This window comes from Macrosteles quadrilineatus, unplaced genomic scaffold (assembly GCF_028750875.1).
Source record: "Macrosteles quadrilineatus isolate MER2022 unplaced genomic scaffold, UCM_ALF_1.0 Scaffold_1__1_contigs__length_201487025, whole genome shotgun sequence".
In the NCBI taxonomy this organism is placed as follows: domain Eukaryota; kingdom Metazoa; phylum Arthropoda; class Insecta; order Hemiptera; family Cicadellidae; genus Macrosteles; species Macrosteles quadrilineatus.
Genome location: NW_026542594.1, coordinates 42,144,165 through 42,157,249, shown reverse-complemented (window position 1 = coordinate 42,157,249; position 13,085 = coordinate 42,144,165). Strand labels below are relative to the sequence as shown.

The 13,085-nt window shown below is 35.0% G+C and overlaps 1 protein-coding gene across 1 annotated transcript in view; it reads right to left on the bottom strand.

Annotated features, from left to right (window-relative positions):
* LOC128982827 (vacuolar protein sorting-associated protein 8 homolog) overlaps nucleotides 1-13,085 on the bottom strand; it is a 306,699-nt gene that overhangs the window by 227,471 nt on the left and 66,143 nt on the right. The window contains exon 5 of the mRNA XM_054401853.1: nucleotides 3,618-3,801. Within this exon, the coding sequence (XP_054257828.1) occupies nucleotides 3,618-3,801 (184 nt within the window). The remainder of the gene's footprint in view (nucleotides 1-3,617; nucleotides 3,802-13,085) is intronic.

The window sequence follows — 13,085 nt, the reverse complement described above, 5'->3', positions numbered from 1 at the left end:
TTGGCTTCCATTGACCATCCACATTTTGTTCCAAAATGGCTCCAAGTCCGAATTTCGATGCATCTGCACACACTCTAGTTTTCCTCTCAGGATTATACAAATGTAAAACGGGAGCCTGAATCAATGCCTCCTTTTTCTGCTTGAACTGTTTCTCATGAAGATCGGACCAGTACCATTCATTTCTTTTTGAAAGGAGATCATTTAATGGCTTGGTCAGTTCTGAAAGGTTGGGAAGAAACTTCATTAAATAGTTTACCATTCCAAGAAAACGTTTCAACTCGGTTTGATTTTTTGGAACAGGATACTTCTCCACAGCCAAGGTCTTTTCTGTGTCTGGCATAAGCTGGCCATTTTCAATAAAATGTCCCAAGAAAGTTATCTTTGTCTTTTCAAACACGCACTTCTCCCGATTCAAAGTGATACCCGTTTCACATAGACGAGAGAGAACACAGTTAAGTCTTTTGTCGTGTTCTTCCTTCGTACTACCAAACACACATATGTCATCAGTTAGGTTTACAAAACCTTCTAAACCTTCTAAACATGCAAACATTTTCCTTTGAAAATGTTCAGGAGCTGAGCTGATCCCAAAAGGTAATCGCTTGAAATAAAACCTACCAAAAGGCGTTATAAAAGTTGTCAACTTGGCACTTTCACTGTCAAGGCCTACTTGCCAGAAACCACTGTTCGTGTCAAGTTTAGAAAATATTTTTGCTCCTGCCATCTGAGCTAGGGTCTCATCCACAGATGGCAAAATTAGTCTTTCTCTCTCCACATATTTGTTGAGAGCTGTAAAATCAACACACAACCTTACTGAGTCGGACTTTTTAGGGACAACAACCAAGGGAGAGCACCACTCTGTTGGTTCTGTGACAGGTGCTATCACATCAGCTTTTACCATTTTATCAAGCTCATTCTTTACTTTATCCCTGAGCGATATAGGGATCCTTCGTGGTGTCTCAATAGAAACTGGGTTATAATCACTTTTTAACTTGATCGTATAGGGCTCAGTAAACCTTCCTAGACCTGAAAAAAGCTTTGGATATTTTGCTTCCCACTCGTTTCTTAAACTTACTTCACCAATGTCCTTAAGCAATGAAAATGCTAATATCCCTGTCCTCCCTAAGAGGGGCTCTTTCTGGCTGCTTAGAATGAACACTTCCTCCATATGATCTATACCATCTTTCTTTAAGCTCACTATTGACTTACCAACTACCTTAAGTGGTATAAAATCAGGACCTTTCAACTTGATACTAGTTTTTTCAATCTTAAGATTCAAAATCTGTGCATGTTGAATTCCAATACAGCTGACATCAGCACCAGTGTCAATTTTGAAGTTAAGATAATCAGTCTCATTAACCAAAAGTTTTACATAAAACGGCTGGGAGGAACTTATATTTGACACCCTTTCATCGATCGTAACAGAGCTCAGAGCAAATGGATTAACTTTGCTAGATGATGGTTCAGATTCAACCTCTTGAACTACTGAATTGAAACTTTTTCGTTTACATGCCCGACTAAAATGGCCCTTTAATCCACATTTGAAACAAACTTTATCAACTGCCGGACACTTTTCCTTGGAATGAAACTGATTTGAACCACACCGACTACATTTCTGACTATTTTGATTAAATGCTGAGGCCTTACCAAACTGCTGTGTGTCGCTGGTTTTACCAAACCTTGATGAAAACGTCTTTCTTGTTTCCATGACTGATGTTTCGCTTATCTCTTCCGAGTTAGCAGCCTGTTGTTCCATCGCTTCTGCTTGCCTTGCTGCTTGAACTGCCCCAGTCAACGTTATCCCATCTTTTAATTGTAGGTGTTTGGATAAACTCTTATTAGACATCCCTGTAACAAGCTTAAGAAGTATCATTTCATCATTAAAATGTCTACTCTTACAATTGCTGCATGACCATTCACATTTCTCTGACATTTTATGTAAATCATTAATGTAAGAGTCAACCTTCTCGCCTGGACATTGGTCTTTCTGTAGAAACATAGCTCGATGGTAAAATATATTTTTCTTGGTAGAAAAATAATCATCAAAAGTTTTCACTACCACATCAAATGAAACCCTTTTTTCCTCAGACATTCCTAGTGACGTTAGGAGTTCCTCAGCTTCTTGGCCCATGCAGTACAATAACATGTTCACCTGCTGATCTTCAGATTTTAAAGCCAACCCAGTAGCTTTACGGAACATTCCAAATACCTTTATCCAGTTTGACCATGTTGCTGGATCTTGGAAGTTGAAAGGATCAGGAGGTTTGACTTGGTACATAGGTTCTTGCCTAGATTTAGCCTCTTCACTCATTTTAGTATTTAGAACAGAGTTTAATATATCTTTCAGTAATTCTGGTGTCAATTCCATTTTAAAATATTCTTCTTCAGTCTAAACGCTGCCACCATGTAAAGATAGATTAAAAGGAATTCTTTTAAGAACTTTTATTCAACATTCAACTAACTTAACAACTCACTTCAAAACAAGTCCACAACATAGTAACCCCTGGTAACCATAGTCATATGAGTAAACATACAAATAATTACTAAATCACATGTCATTCCATTACACATGGTAAAAAAAATTTACAATTAAAATTTTAACTGATATGAAAAATATTTTTACCAAAAAATACAGTAGTTTCTAAAATAATTTTAGCATTTTGGTACTTTGGAAAAAAATAGATTTTTTTTATGTTACTGTACCAAAACGAGCTGAACTAGAGAGGTTAGTACACATTTTTATGATTTATATTCTAAAGTTAAAAAAAAACAACTAAATTGTTTCTTTTACAGAGTCAAATCTTAAATACAGTTAACCCATGGGCGCCGGCTTACAAGCGTTACTCGTATGACCGCTGCAGGCCTGGTGCACGACTTGCGAGTGCCGCTCGTGTCACCGCTACGCAGCGCCATATTGTTTTCCCCATGTTTGTTTCTTCTTACTTTTAGGATGTTTATAAATATCTTGCTTCTTGTTTTGGGTATTTACTAATTTATTTTTACGATTACGGTAACAAACAAGTTTGAGTTGTCATGGAAACCAGATATCACCCAAAATCAGCTGCGGTAAGGTAAAACAAAAAATTTGTTTCTATGTTATACTTAGTTTACTTCTATATAAACAACTTGTGATTTTTCTATGTAGGGAATCAATTGAACTTTAATATAGTAATCATTTGGTGTGTGGATTAATCTTGGAATTGGAAAATCAAGTTTACTTTTTAAAAATTGTTAAAAAATTTTATTTTTCTAATCCTTAATTATTTTTTTTACTTTGATTATCCAATTACCACTTTATTTGTAGACAATTTTACTGTTATCAAAATGGCGAAGGAATTATTAATTTATTACCTAAAGTTTTCTTTCTATAACAATTGGAGTAAAAGTCTAAAAATTAGGTTAAATTAATTGCCGCCAGAGGGTGCTGCATGCCATTAATTTCTTCCCAACGGGTTAAACAAATATTAAATTATAGTAAAAATAAACAAGAATTTAGTCGGAAAAATTTATGGTTTTTGAAACTACTTTAAAATGTTTTAAAATATGATTGGTGTTTAAAAATAAGTAAAAAGAAATGAAATTTTAATACTAGCCTAGTATAAAAATCAGTAGTATTTCACCTTAACATGCAGCACTGCTGTGGCTGGAGTGTGAACGTCTGTCATGGAGCGAAGAACCTTTCCATCAGCAGTGTCTAACATAAGCAACAGTCCACGAGCAAACCCTGCCAACAATCTAGTACAGTCTGGACTGAGTGCTAGACATGACACAGCCCCGTGTTGTGACTCTGCCTCATAACACCATCTGTGCACATACACATACAAATCAATCAGTCAGCAAGCCCTGCCAACAATCATCTGGGCTGAGTGCTAGACATGATACAGCCCTGAGTTGTGACTTTGCCTCATAAAACCATCTGTGCACATACACATACACATCAATCAGTCAGCAAGCCCTGCCAACAATCTAGTACAGTCTGGACTGAGTGCTAGACATGACACAGCCCTGTGTTGTGACTTTGCCTCATAACACCATCTGTGCACATACACATACACATCAATCAGTCAGCAAGCCCTGCCAACAATCTAGTACAGTCTGGACTGAGTGCTAGACATGACACAGCCCTGTGTTGTGACTTTGCCTCATAACACCATCTGTGCACATACACATACACATCAATCAGTCAGCAAGCCCTGCCAACAATCTAGTACAGTCTGGACTTAGTGCTAGACATGATACAGCCCTGTGTTGTGACTTTGCCTCATAACACCATCTGTGCACATACACATACACATCAATGAGTCAGCAAGCCCTGCCAACAATCTAGTACAGTCTGGACTGAGTGCTAGACATGACACATCTCAATCATGATTTAGTTGATTGTTGATTGAGTTGATGAACAATGACATTTCATTCGGATTTTTAAAACAATCCAAACACAATGGCGCTGGCACACTCTTGAACCCAACGTGTAGGCCTAATGTCAAAGACGTTAGGAGTAATTTTCATAGCCATTTAAGTTTGAATGTGTTAGATGATATATATGTTGAGCGATCATTGTAGTTAAATACATAGTTGAATAACCTTGAGACCTACCTATATTCCTAACTCATATAAGCTCTAGGAATGCTATTGTAAATATTGATTTATAAGTATTATGTAAGCCATTTTGTAAATTCCTGTATATATACAGGGTGTTTTTAAAAGAATGCCAAGATTTTAAACTGTCGTTGCTCGGGGACTATTCAAGATAATTATTAAACAATTTAAACGTTAAATTGAAGGGAAAAGAACAAAGTCTTTTCCTCATTCTTCTATACGATTCAGAATGATTTAATAAAAAACTGATTTTCATCAATCTTATATGAGCGTAAAACTGGTAATGTATGTACGCTTAAGGCGATCGGTGGGTTTATCTGTTGTCTTAACTGAATCTTTTTAGGCACAAAGGCTCTTTCTTTTACAGATAACATCATAAAGTGACCAATTTAGGTTTGTTCAGCTGAAGACTTCGACGGGCAATCAAATTTTTCGGACTTCTGATGCAGAATTGTCGGATTTCTTCGACTAAGTGATCGCTTGTTTTTAGCCGGCCAGGTGAATGTCTTTTGAAAACACTGTGGTGCCCCAAAACTCATTAAACCAGCTTCAAGTTTCTTTATCATCAAGTAAATTTATTAAACTTTGTTTAATTTAGCAATGGAGATAAACTCTACGAACCACAGATTACAATCAATGCCTTCTGTTGCGCCGTAAAAACGTCTTACTGGCGACTGGCGTCAAGCGTATGAGTCATAATAGCGGCCTACCACCGCTCACCTGTTTTGCGCATGCCAAGGTCAAAGTTTCCTCCCATGCTACTCGGGAAACAAAACTTAGTTATTTAAGCTTCAATTTGATGTATAAAACGTTTAGTTACCTAGAATAGTACCCAAGCAATTATCATTTAAAATCCCGGCATTCTTTTAAAAGCACCCTGTATATGTAGACCTCTGTAAGGCATGTTTTAAAAATAACGTTATGACTTAGCTAATGCAACTTGTTTTGTTAACATACTGGTTAAATAAATGATTTGATTTGATGTAACATTTATGAATTAATTGGTTGCGAGAATAAAACATGAAGCATTAAATAAAATTATAACATAATTACGAGTTGCCTCACTTGAAATTTGCAATAAAGATTTTGGTCTTAGCTGTAGGCTACCATTGATTATACATACATCTCCTTGGAGAGTTGTTTAAATGGCTTTACCTGCATGGTTTATTGATTGTAAAGGCAGCCTGACTTTAAAATGTTACTATCAGTGCCGTATGTATTTTGTAATGACAAATTAACTACTTACAATTCATTCACATACTAAGTAAAAGCAATAGTTGTAAGACAATGTCACACGCAATCTAGTTGGTAGCTTGATTCAAACAAAGGCTTCTATCCTCAAATATTTCAAACATTTAAATAAACTAGAGGTCGTCCAGTGGTCGAAACTCGACCAAAAATATTTAATGTACAGACTTCTTTATTTTCATTCCACACTTTGAATAGAACATGTGATTGGAGTTTCCTTCATTTGTTTTGATTTTCTGTTTATATTTCGTTGTTATTTCGTCACCAGCATGGCAACTCATAATGTCCATGTTAAATTTTTCAAAATTTTAAATTCATTTTTTGTGCTTATTTTTGAGCCTATTTTAATTTATAAAGGGATTCTGCACACCTACGGGAAAATAGCTTTCTAACAGTATGCGTAGATTTTCCCTACGATGCACACGAGCTGAGAAAAAAGGTTTTAAAGAAACATGCTTGCCTATTAATATATAGATAGATTGAATAATTTGTGCCTCCTCCGCGGTGGGAGCATTGATTATTGAAGTGTTGTGTAGTAGCCATCCCGGTAACTAACTATCGATACATTGCCATTTCGATCACGACGGCCTTCTTTAGGCACTAGTGCTATTAGAAAATAACATAATCTATATAAATAAAATTACAGTTTTGTCTGTACATTGCTTAGAATCATGCGGTTTTTGGTTATTTTCACGTTTCATAGCCTAAGAAAGCCGAAACGAGTCTTATCTCAATTTCTGTCTGTATGTCTGTCTGTCCATTCTGTGACTCCGTCTGTAACGCCAAAACGTCATTTTACGCGGCCTACTCCTAGAAAACTAGAGTACAGATCAAGGTTTTAATCATTTTTCTGTATTTGCTGGATTGGTGAGAGTGTCTTTGGCTATAAAAACATGGTCTCGCTTCTTCGAAAACAAAATAACAAACCACCAAAAACCCAATTTTGTTCGATTTTTGTCAAATTTTCTCCCAATGTTTACTATTACATTACATTTTATGAAATAAAGATCAGCTGTTTGGATTAGTTCTCATTTCTAGCTGTCACCGATATGTTTACAATAAAAGATGTTTACAAATACCGCAACCATTTCCGATCTAGATTTAAAATCTAATCAGTTAAATTGGCTCATCGGAAGGAAATCAAAACTTAGTCTAGAAAATAAATTGTTGCTATATAAAACTATATTGAAACCAATCTGGACATATGGAGTGCAACTATGGGCATAGACAAAAAGAATATGGGGCTCAGCGAGTACTTCTAATATAGAAATTCTCCAAAGATACCAATCGACAATGCTGAGGAAGATAACAAATGCACCATGGTATGTCAGCAATAGAACACTACATCAAGACCTTAAGATGCCTACAGTTAAGGACGAAATCATGACCATAAGTGAACGATATATTACGAAATTGGAATCTCATCAAAATCATTTAGCTCTTAACTTATTAAACAACATGGATACAATTTACAGACTTAAGAGGCCATCAATTCTGGACCTGCCCTACAGATTTTTGTAAAGTGTTTTTATTGAAAAATTTGTTGTTGAGAGTGCTTAACAGCTATTTTTAATGTTCCAAAGTCAATTTTTCGTATTACATAGTATCATAGACAAATATAATTGATAGTATTTACTTATTGTTCCATATATAATAGAACAGATTGTAAAGTAAATAAATAAAAAAAAAAGTTTTGTCAGCACATCCAAACCAAGTGAGATTAAAAACGTTGTGCCTTACTTAACCGGTTTAATTAATCGCAAGTGCGACGATTGTTCTTGAGTTTTGATAACCGGGGAAAATACCGTGAATCAGTGTTGTATTAGTGCAAGGAAACTTACATTTTTTTAATCATCGTCACTAATACCGTAGCTTACAAAGGTTTCCACTCATTGACGGCGCTTCAAGGACAGTTGTGTAAAGTGCAAAGTAAAAAATCACGACTGCAGTGGGTGATCGTGGATGTTGCTGCGATCATGGAAGATCTTTCTGATTTCGCTGTGATCGTACCGTAACAGAGGTTTAACTTAACAGATGTAGCTAAACTCGCTTTTCCAATGTGTCACTTTTGGTTTCTACTTACTTACATTTCGACAACGATATCGGTACTTTTCCTACTTAGGAAATAAAACTACAAACTACAAAACCCCAGATTTGTGCGTTTTTTGTCACATTTCCTCCGAATGTTTGCTAGATATATGTACCGATTATCGTTTAGAGATTACGTAATCTTAAGAAACCTTTGTTTGGATAAAGGTGGTTTCTTCAAACTGTCATTAATATGTTAACATTAAAAGCTGCTTACAAATAATGCTATTATAGGAAATAACTTTGATTTTCGAAAACTAAAAAAAAAATTATAGTGCGTTCAAACAGCCGTGGCACCTGAGAGATTAGGAGGCCCCAAGGGTTTCCATGGGGTCTCCTAATCCGTCAGGTGCCACGGCTGTTTGAACGGAGTATAAAACCAAAGGAGATCAATAACTTTGGTACTGGTACTGCACCACATCAAGTGAAAGTTTTTTTTAGCAAACCATAGTGAGTTTTCAAAGCTTTACGTTGTTTACGTTACATGTTACATGTTTTGTGGCCTGTGTGTATCTATTTATTTATATAATTGCCAACTAATTAACACCTATAATACAGTTTGATTAGAAGGACAGTTTGAATTAGTCGTAAGTAGGCTACTACAGTTCTTTTCTCAAATGTAAACGTTGGTTTTTGGTACCGGTTCTGCTACTTTTCCTTTGAACCGGTGGTAGCAGTACCGGTAAGAATAAGTTTTACATACAAACACATCACTATTTTCACTATTTATTTATAGGCACTGCACCTTATTGCTCATTAAATTTAATTGATGTCTTACTGTATAATTTTTAGCGTTTTCTGTCTGGACTCCAAAATGTTGTGTGGACTCAATTCTGTATTTGTGCGTGTATGTCTATTGGTAATGCATTAATGTCCTTATTTTTCGTGGAAAAGACAAGAGCACCATTGTTAATAAAAATTTCAACCCGAATAAAGTGTGCAGTAGTGAGGTTGAGGTAGTGTTTGAACTACTTTTAACCAGTGTGAAAAGTAACTTTCAATTACATGCCTACCTTAGGGCTATGCCTCATAGATCTATACTGTAAAGCAATTCCTTTCATCGTTAGATATAAAATATGGACTAACACGATCGGGTGACATTTAATTGCGAAGCATTCGTTTTGGCTTTGAAACTGTCAGATATTGTATTTGAGAAGGTTTATATGTATTCCTTAACAGTTATAGTTTTGCCATCATATCTGGAAAAATGCACACTAAATATGCAAACCAACTCCTGTTATAAATATAAGGTTTTAACTTACTACAAGATTCCCGTACGTAGAACGGGCAAACAGCTAGTTTACAATAAATTCTGAACCGTAATTTTTACAGAAATGGGAGTTCTACCATTTTGTTCAGAATTTAAAGGGCTAAAACTTACTATTTTTTTATCAAAATTGTTCAGGCCATTTTTGAGAAAATTCTATTATTCCGTTATTTTACGGGGTTTTATGGGGAAATCAACATTAAAAATCATAATTTCAAAAAAATAGAAAAAAAACGGCTGGAGAAACTATGGATTAGTACCTACAGTTAAATCTAAACCGGTTTTTTTCTAAAATCCTATTTTTTGTTACTTTATGGGGTTTTTATGGGAATATAACATAATTTACAATAACATTTAAACCATAACTTTTATAGAAATGAGAGTTCCACCATTTTGTTCAAAATTTAAAGGGCTACAACATACTTAATTTTTATAAAAATCGTTCAGGCCATTTTTGAGAAAATTCTATTTTTCTGTTATTTTACGGGGTTTTATGGGGAAATCAACATTAAAAATCATAATTTAAAAAATAATGGTAAAAAAACTGCTGGAGATACTATGGATTAGTACCTACAGTTAAATCTAAACGGGGTTTTTTTCTAAAATCCTATTTTCCGTTACTTTATGGGGTTTTTATGGAAAAATAACATAATTTACAATAACTTTTGAACCATAATATTTACAGAAATGAGAGTTCTACCATTTTGTTCAAAATTTAAAGGGCTACAACATACTTATTTTTTATCAGAATCGTTCAGGCCATTTTTGAGAAAATTTGATTTTTCCGTTATTTTATGGGTTTTATGTGAAAATCCCTATTAACCCTTTTGCCGCCGCGGGCCGATATATCGTACAGCGGCGCTATTTTGAGACCCGCCACGGTACGTTATGTCGGATGTCTGCTAAATGTTTGTTTACTGGCCAGCTGATCGACCAAATGGGACATATAACCTATGAGACGATTTGTCATGAGTCGGGCTACATGTAGAAACAGCTTTTGCTTTACTTTGAGTTAAGTGTTTTGTACGTCTTTGTTGGAAAAATTGGCATTGCATCAGTTGTGTTTGTATACATACAAGTGCTGTTTGTGGTTATTTGTCGTGTGTTTCTACAATTTTTATTATGTTTTACAGGTGATTTTTTATCTGAAAATGAGTAAACGTCCTCCGAATCGATCACCAGTGAGTGAAAAAACAATTTTTGATTGTTTGGTGGCTGATGGTATCGATGTAAACGACGATGAGTTGAGTGACAGTTTCATCAACGATATTGAATCATCATCCCCAGAACCTCCTGTTTCAGATTCTGAATCTGAATCTCTTGCTTTGTTGTTTGGCGACGATACAGACGAAGACCCTGACTATATTCCCTCTACAGATATTTAAACATCAGATGATGACTACCTAAACCTACCAAGTACTTCCAGTGGATCGCCTAGGCCTAGGCCTTTTGTTCTGCCTCCAAAGCAACCTAGAGGTAGGCCTAAGAAAAACAGTTATTCTGTTACTAACAATGTATGAACAATGTATGAAATGATAGGCCTAACCGTCCTATAAATAGTGAAAATGTCTTAGAAGCAGGCCTAGATATAAATGAAAATGTAGCTCCAGAGAGGCCTCCTCCTGAGACTTTAATTTGGGATACGGTTGAAGAAGGTTCAGATCCCGGGTATGAGCATACATTCATCTATGCGGAGGAGCCAGGTCCTAAAAATTGCCCTGATTCTAACGCAAGCCTCATAGATTACTTCAACATGTTTTTTACACTAAATTTACTGACAACATTTGTAGATATGACCAATCGCTATGCAAGCAACTATCTTAGATCACATCAAAATCTCTCCCCAAATGCGAGGTGCAGAAAATGGATTCCAGTAACTGTTCTTGAGATGAAGGCTTTTATAGCTACAATTCTAAATATGGGCATCACCAGGAAACCAACTATAGAATCTTATTGGTCCACCAATGGTTTTGCAAAATGTTTAGCCGTAACCGATTCGAAGCGATGCTTCAATTTTTTCATATTGTCGACAACCGTAATATTCCAAATCCAGGTGAACCTAATTACGATCCTGCAGCCAAATTTCAACCTCTAGTGGATCATGCGAACAGAGTGTTCAGAAGGCATTATACCCCTCACAGAGAGATATTTATCGATGAAAGTTTGATCGGTACTAAAAGTCGTTCGAAGCTAACTCAGTATCTCCCAAACAAGCACAATCATCGGTGGGGGATTAAGCTTTGGATGTTGTGTGATAGTGTATCAAAATATTGCTTAGGTTTTACTTGTTACAAATGCAAAAGTGATGACGGAAGACTTGTGCATGGTCTTGCCTACAAAGTAGTTACAAAGCTCCTTCAAGTTGGTCCTTATCCAAACAAAGGCTACTCGCTTTTTGCAATATCTGCATTCAATGCAAAAAAGGGGTGCATGCTGTATGTTTTGGACGTCACAAATGTTAAAAATGTCTCATCAAGTAAAATATGTATATAAGTATGTAAATATCCCATGTGTGTTATGATAATTATTTCTATTTTGTTTAGTAACTATGGATTATAAAGTAAATAAACTTAGTTATGTGAAAGTCAATAATTAGGACTAAGTGAGAAGAGTATGTGCGAACATGCAAGTGCTTCCCGAAAGAACAAATTAAAGCCTTTTTCAAAAAAGACCACTGTGAGCATATTTTTTAAGGTAAGACTTTTAAATTTTGCCAGTTTACTAACAAATATATGTAGAACACAAATCTAACACTTACTTATAAGAAATAATTTTTTCTGGTGTAGTTGCTGGCTTATGAAGTTAGTTTTTATGTATTTTTTTTGTATTGTGATACATGTTTTTAATATGTATGGAAAAAAATCACATTTAACCTAATAAATTGTATATTAATTTGAAGACAAATTTATAACTAATCTAGCAAAAAAAGAATTATTGTTCTATGTCTAAAGAAACAAGAGATAGAGCTTGTTAATCAAAACATTGCGCTCCACCAAAAAACGGCCTTGGCGGTTTTGGCATGCAACCACTTAAAAAATGTGGCAACGAAAGGGTTAAAAATCAAAATTTCAAAACTCATGGAGATACCATGGATTAGAACCTACATACCAAATTTCATCAAAATCGGACCACAGGTGTAGTCCCTAGGTCTGTACACATCCAGACACACACACACACACACACAGACAGACATCACTTCGTAAACCACTTTTTGGGTCCAGGGGGACCCAAAACGAATATATCCACTCAAAACTCAAACTCTAAAATTTTGACAAAAACAATACTTTCTTCATATACTATGGTATAAGAAAAAGAAATATTTATTTCCATTGATCTTTACAAAAGAAATAGGACACGCCATTTGTTATACATAGTTACAAGGTGATTCAGTTTTTCAGTACAATATTATCTAAATTTAAATGGCAGAAAATATAATGACAATTTATGGAATGTATGTTTTTGAAACAATTTTATCAGTAAAGGACAGACTTCATTATTTGGAACGAGTTGGCGATAGTCATAATTATTTCACCAGAAATCGGGAAAACCTTGCAACTGGCCACATAGACTGAAACGTTTTGAGAAAAAAAACCATGTATGCGGGATCAACATTTTTTAATAACCTTCCAACCTAAATTAAATCAGAGACTTCCAAAACAATATTTAAAAATAAATTTTAAAAAATTTCTCATCAGCAAGGCTATTTTTTCTTTTGAAGAGTTGAATAGTTTTTTAGGTTAAAATTGATTCAACATATATATTTTTTGTTTGCAATTGTATTCATTTTGTTTGGCTTTGCCTTTGTCTTATTATTAAAAATTTAAGTTTGTCAAATTTTTTTTATATTTTTGTATGTAAGAAATGTATTTAATAACTCCTACTTCCA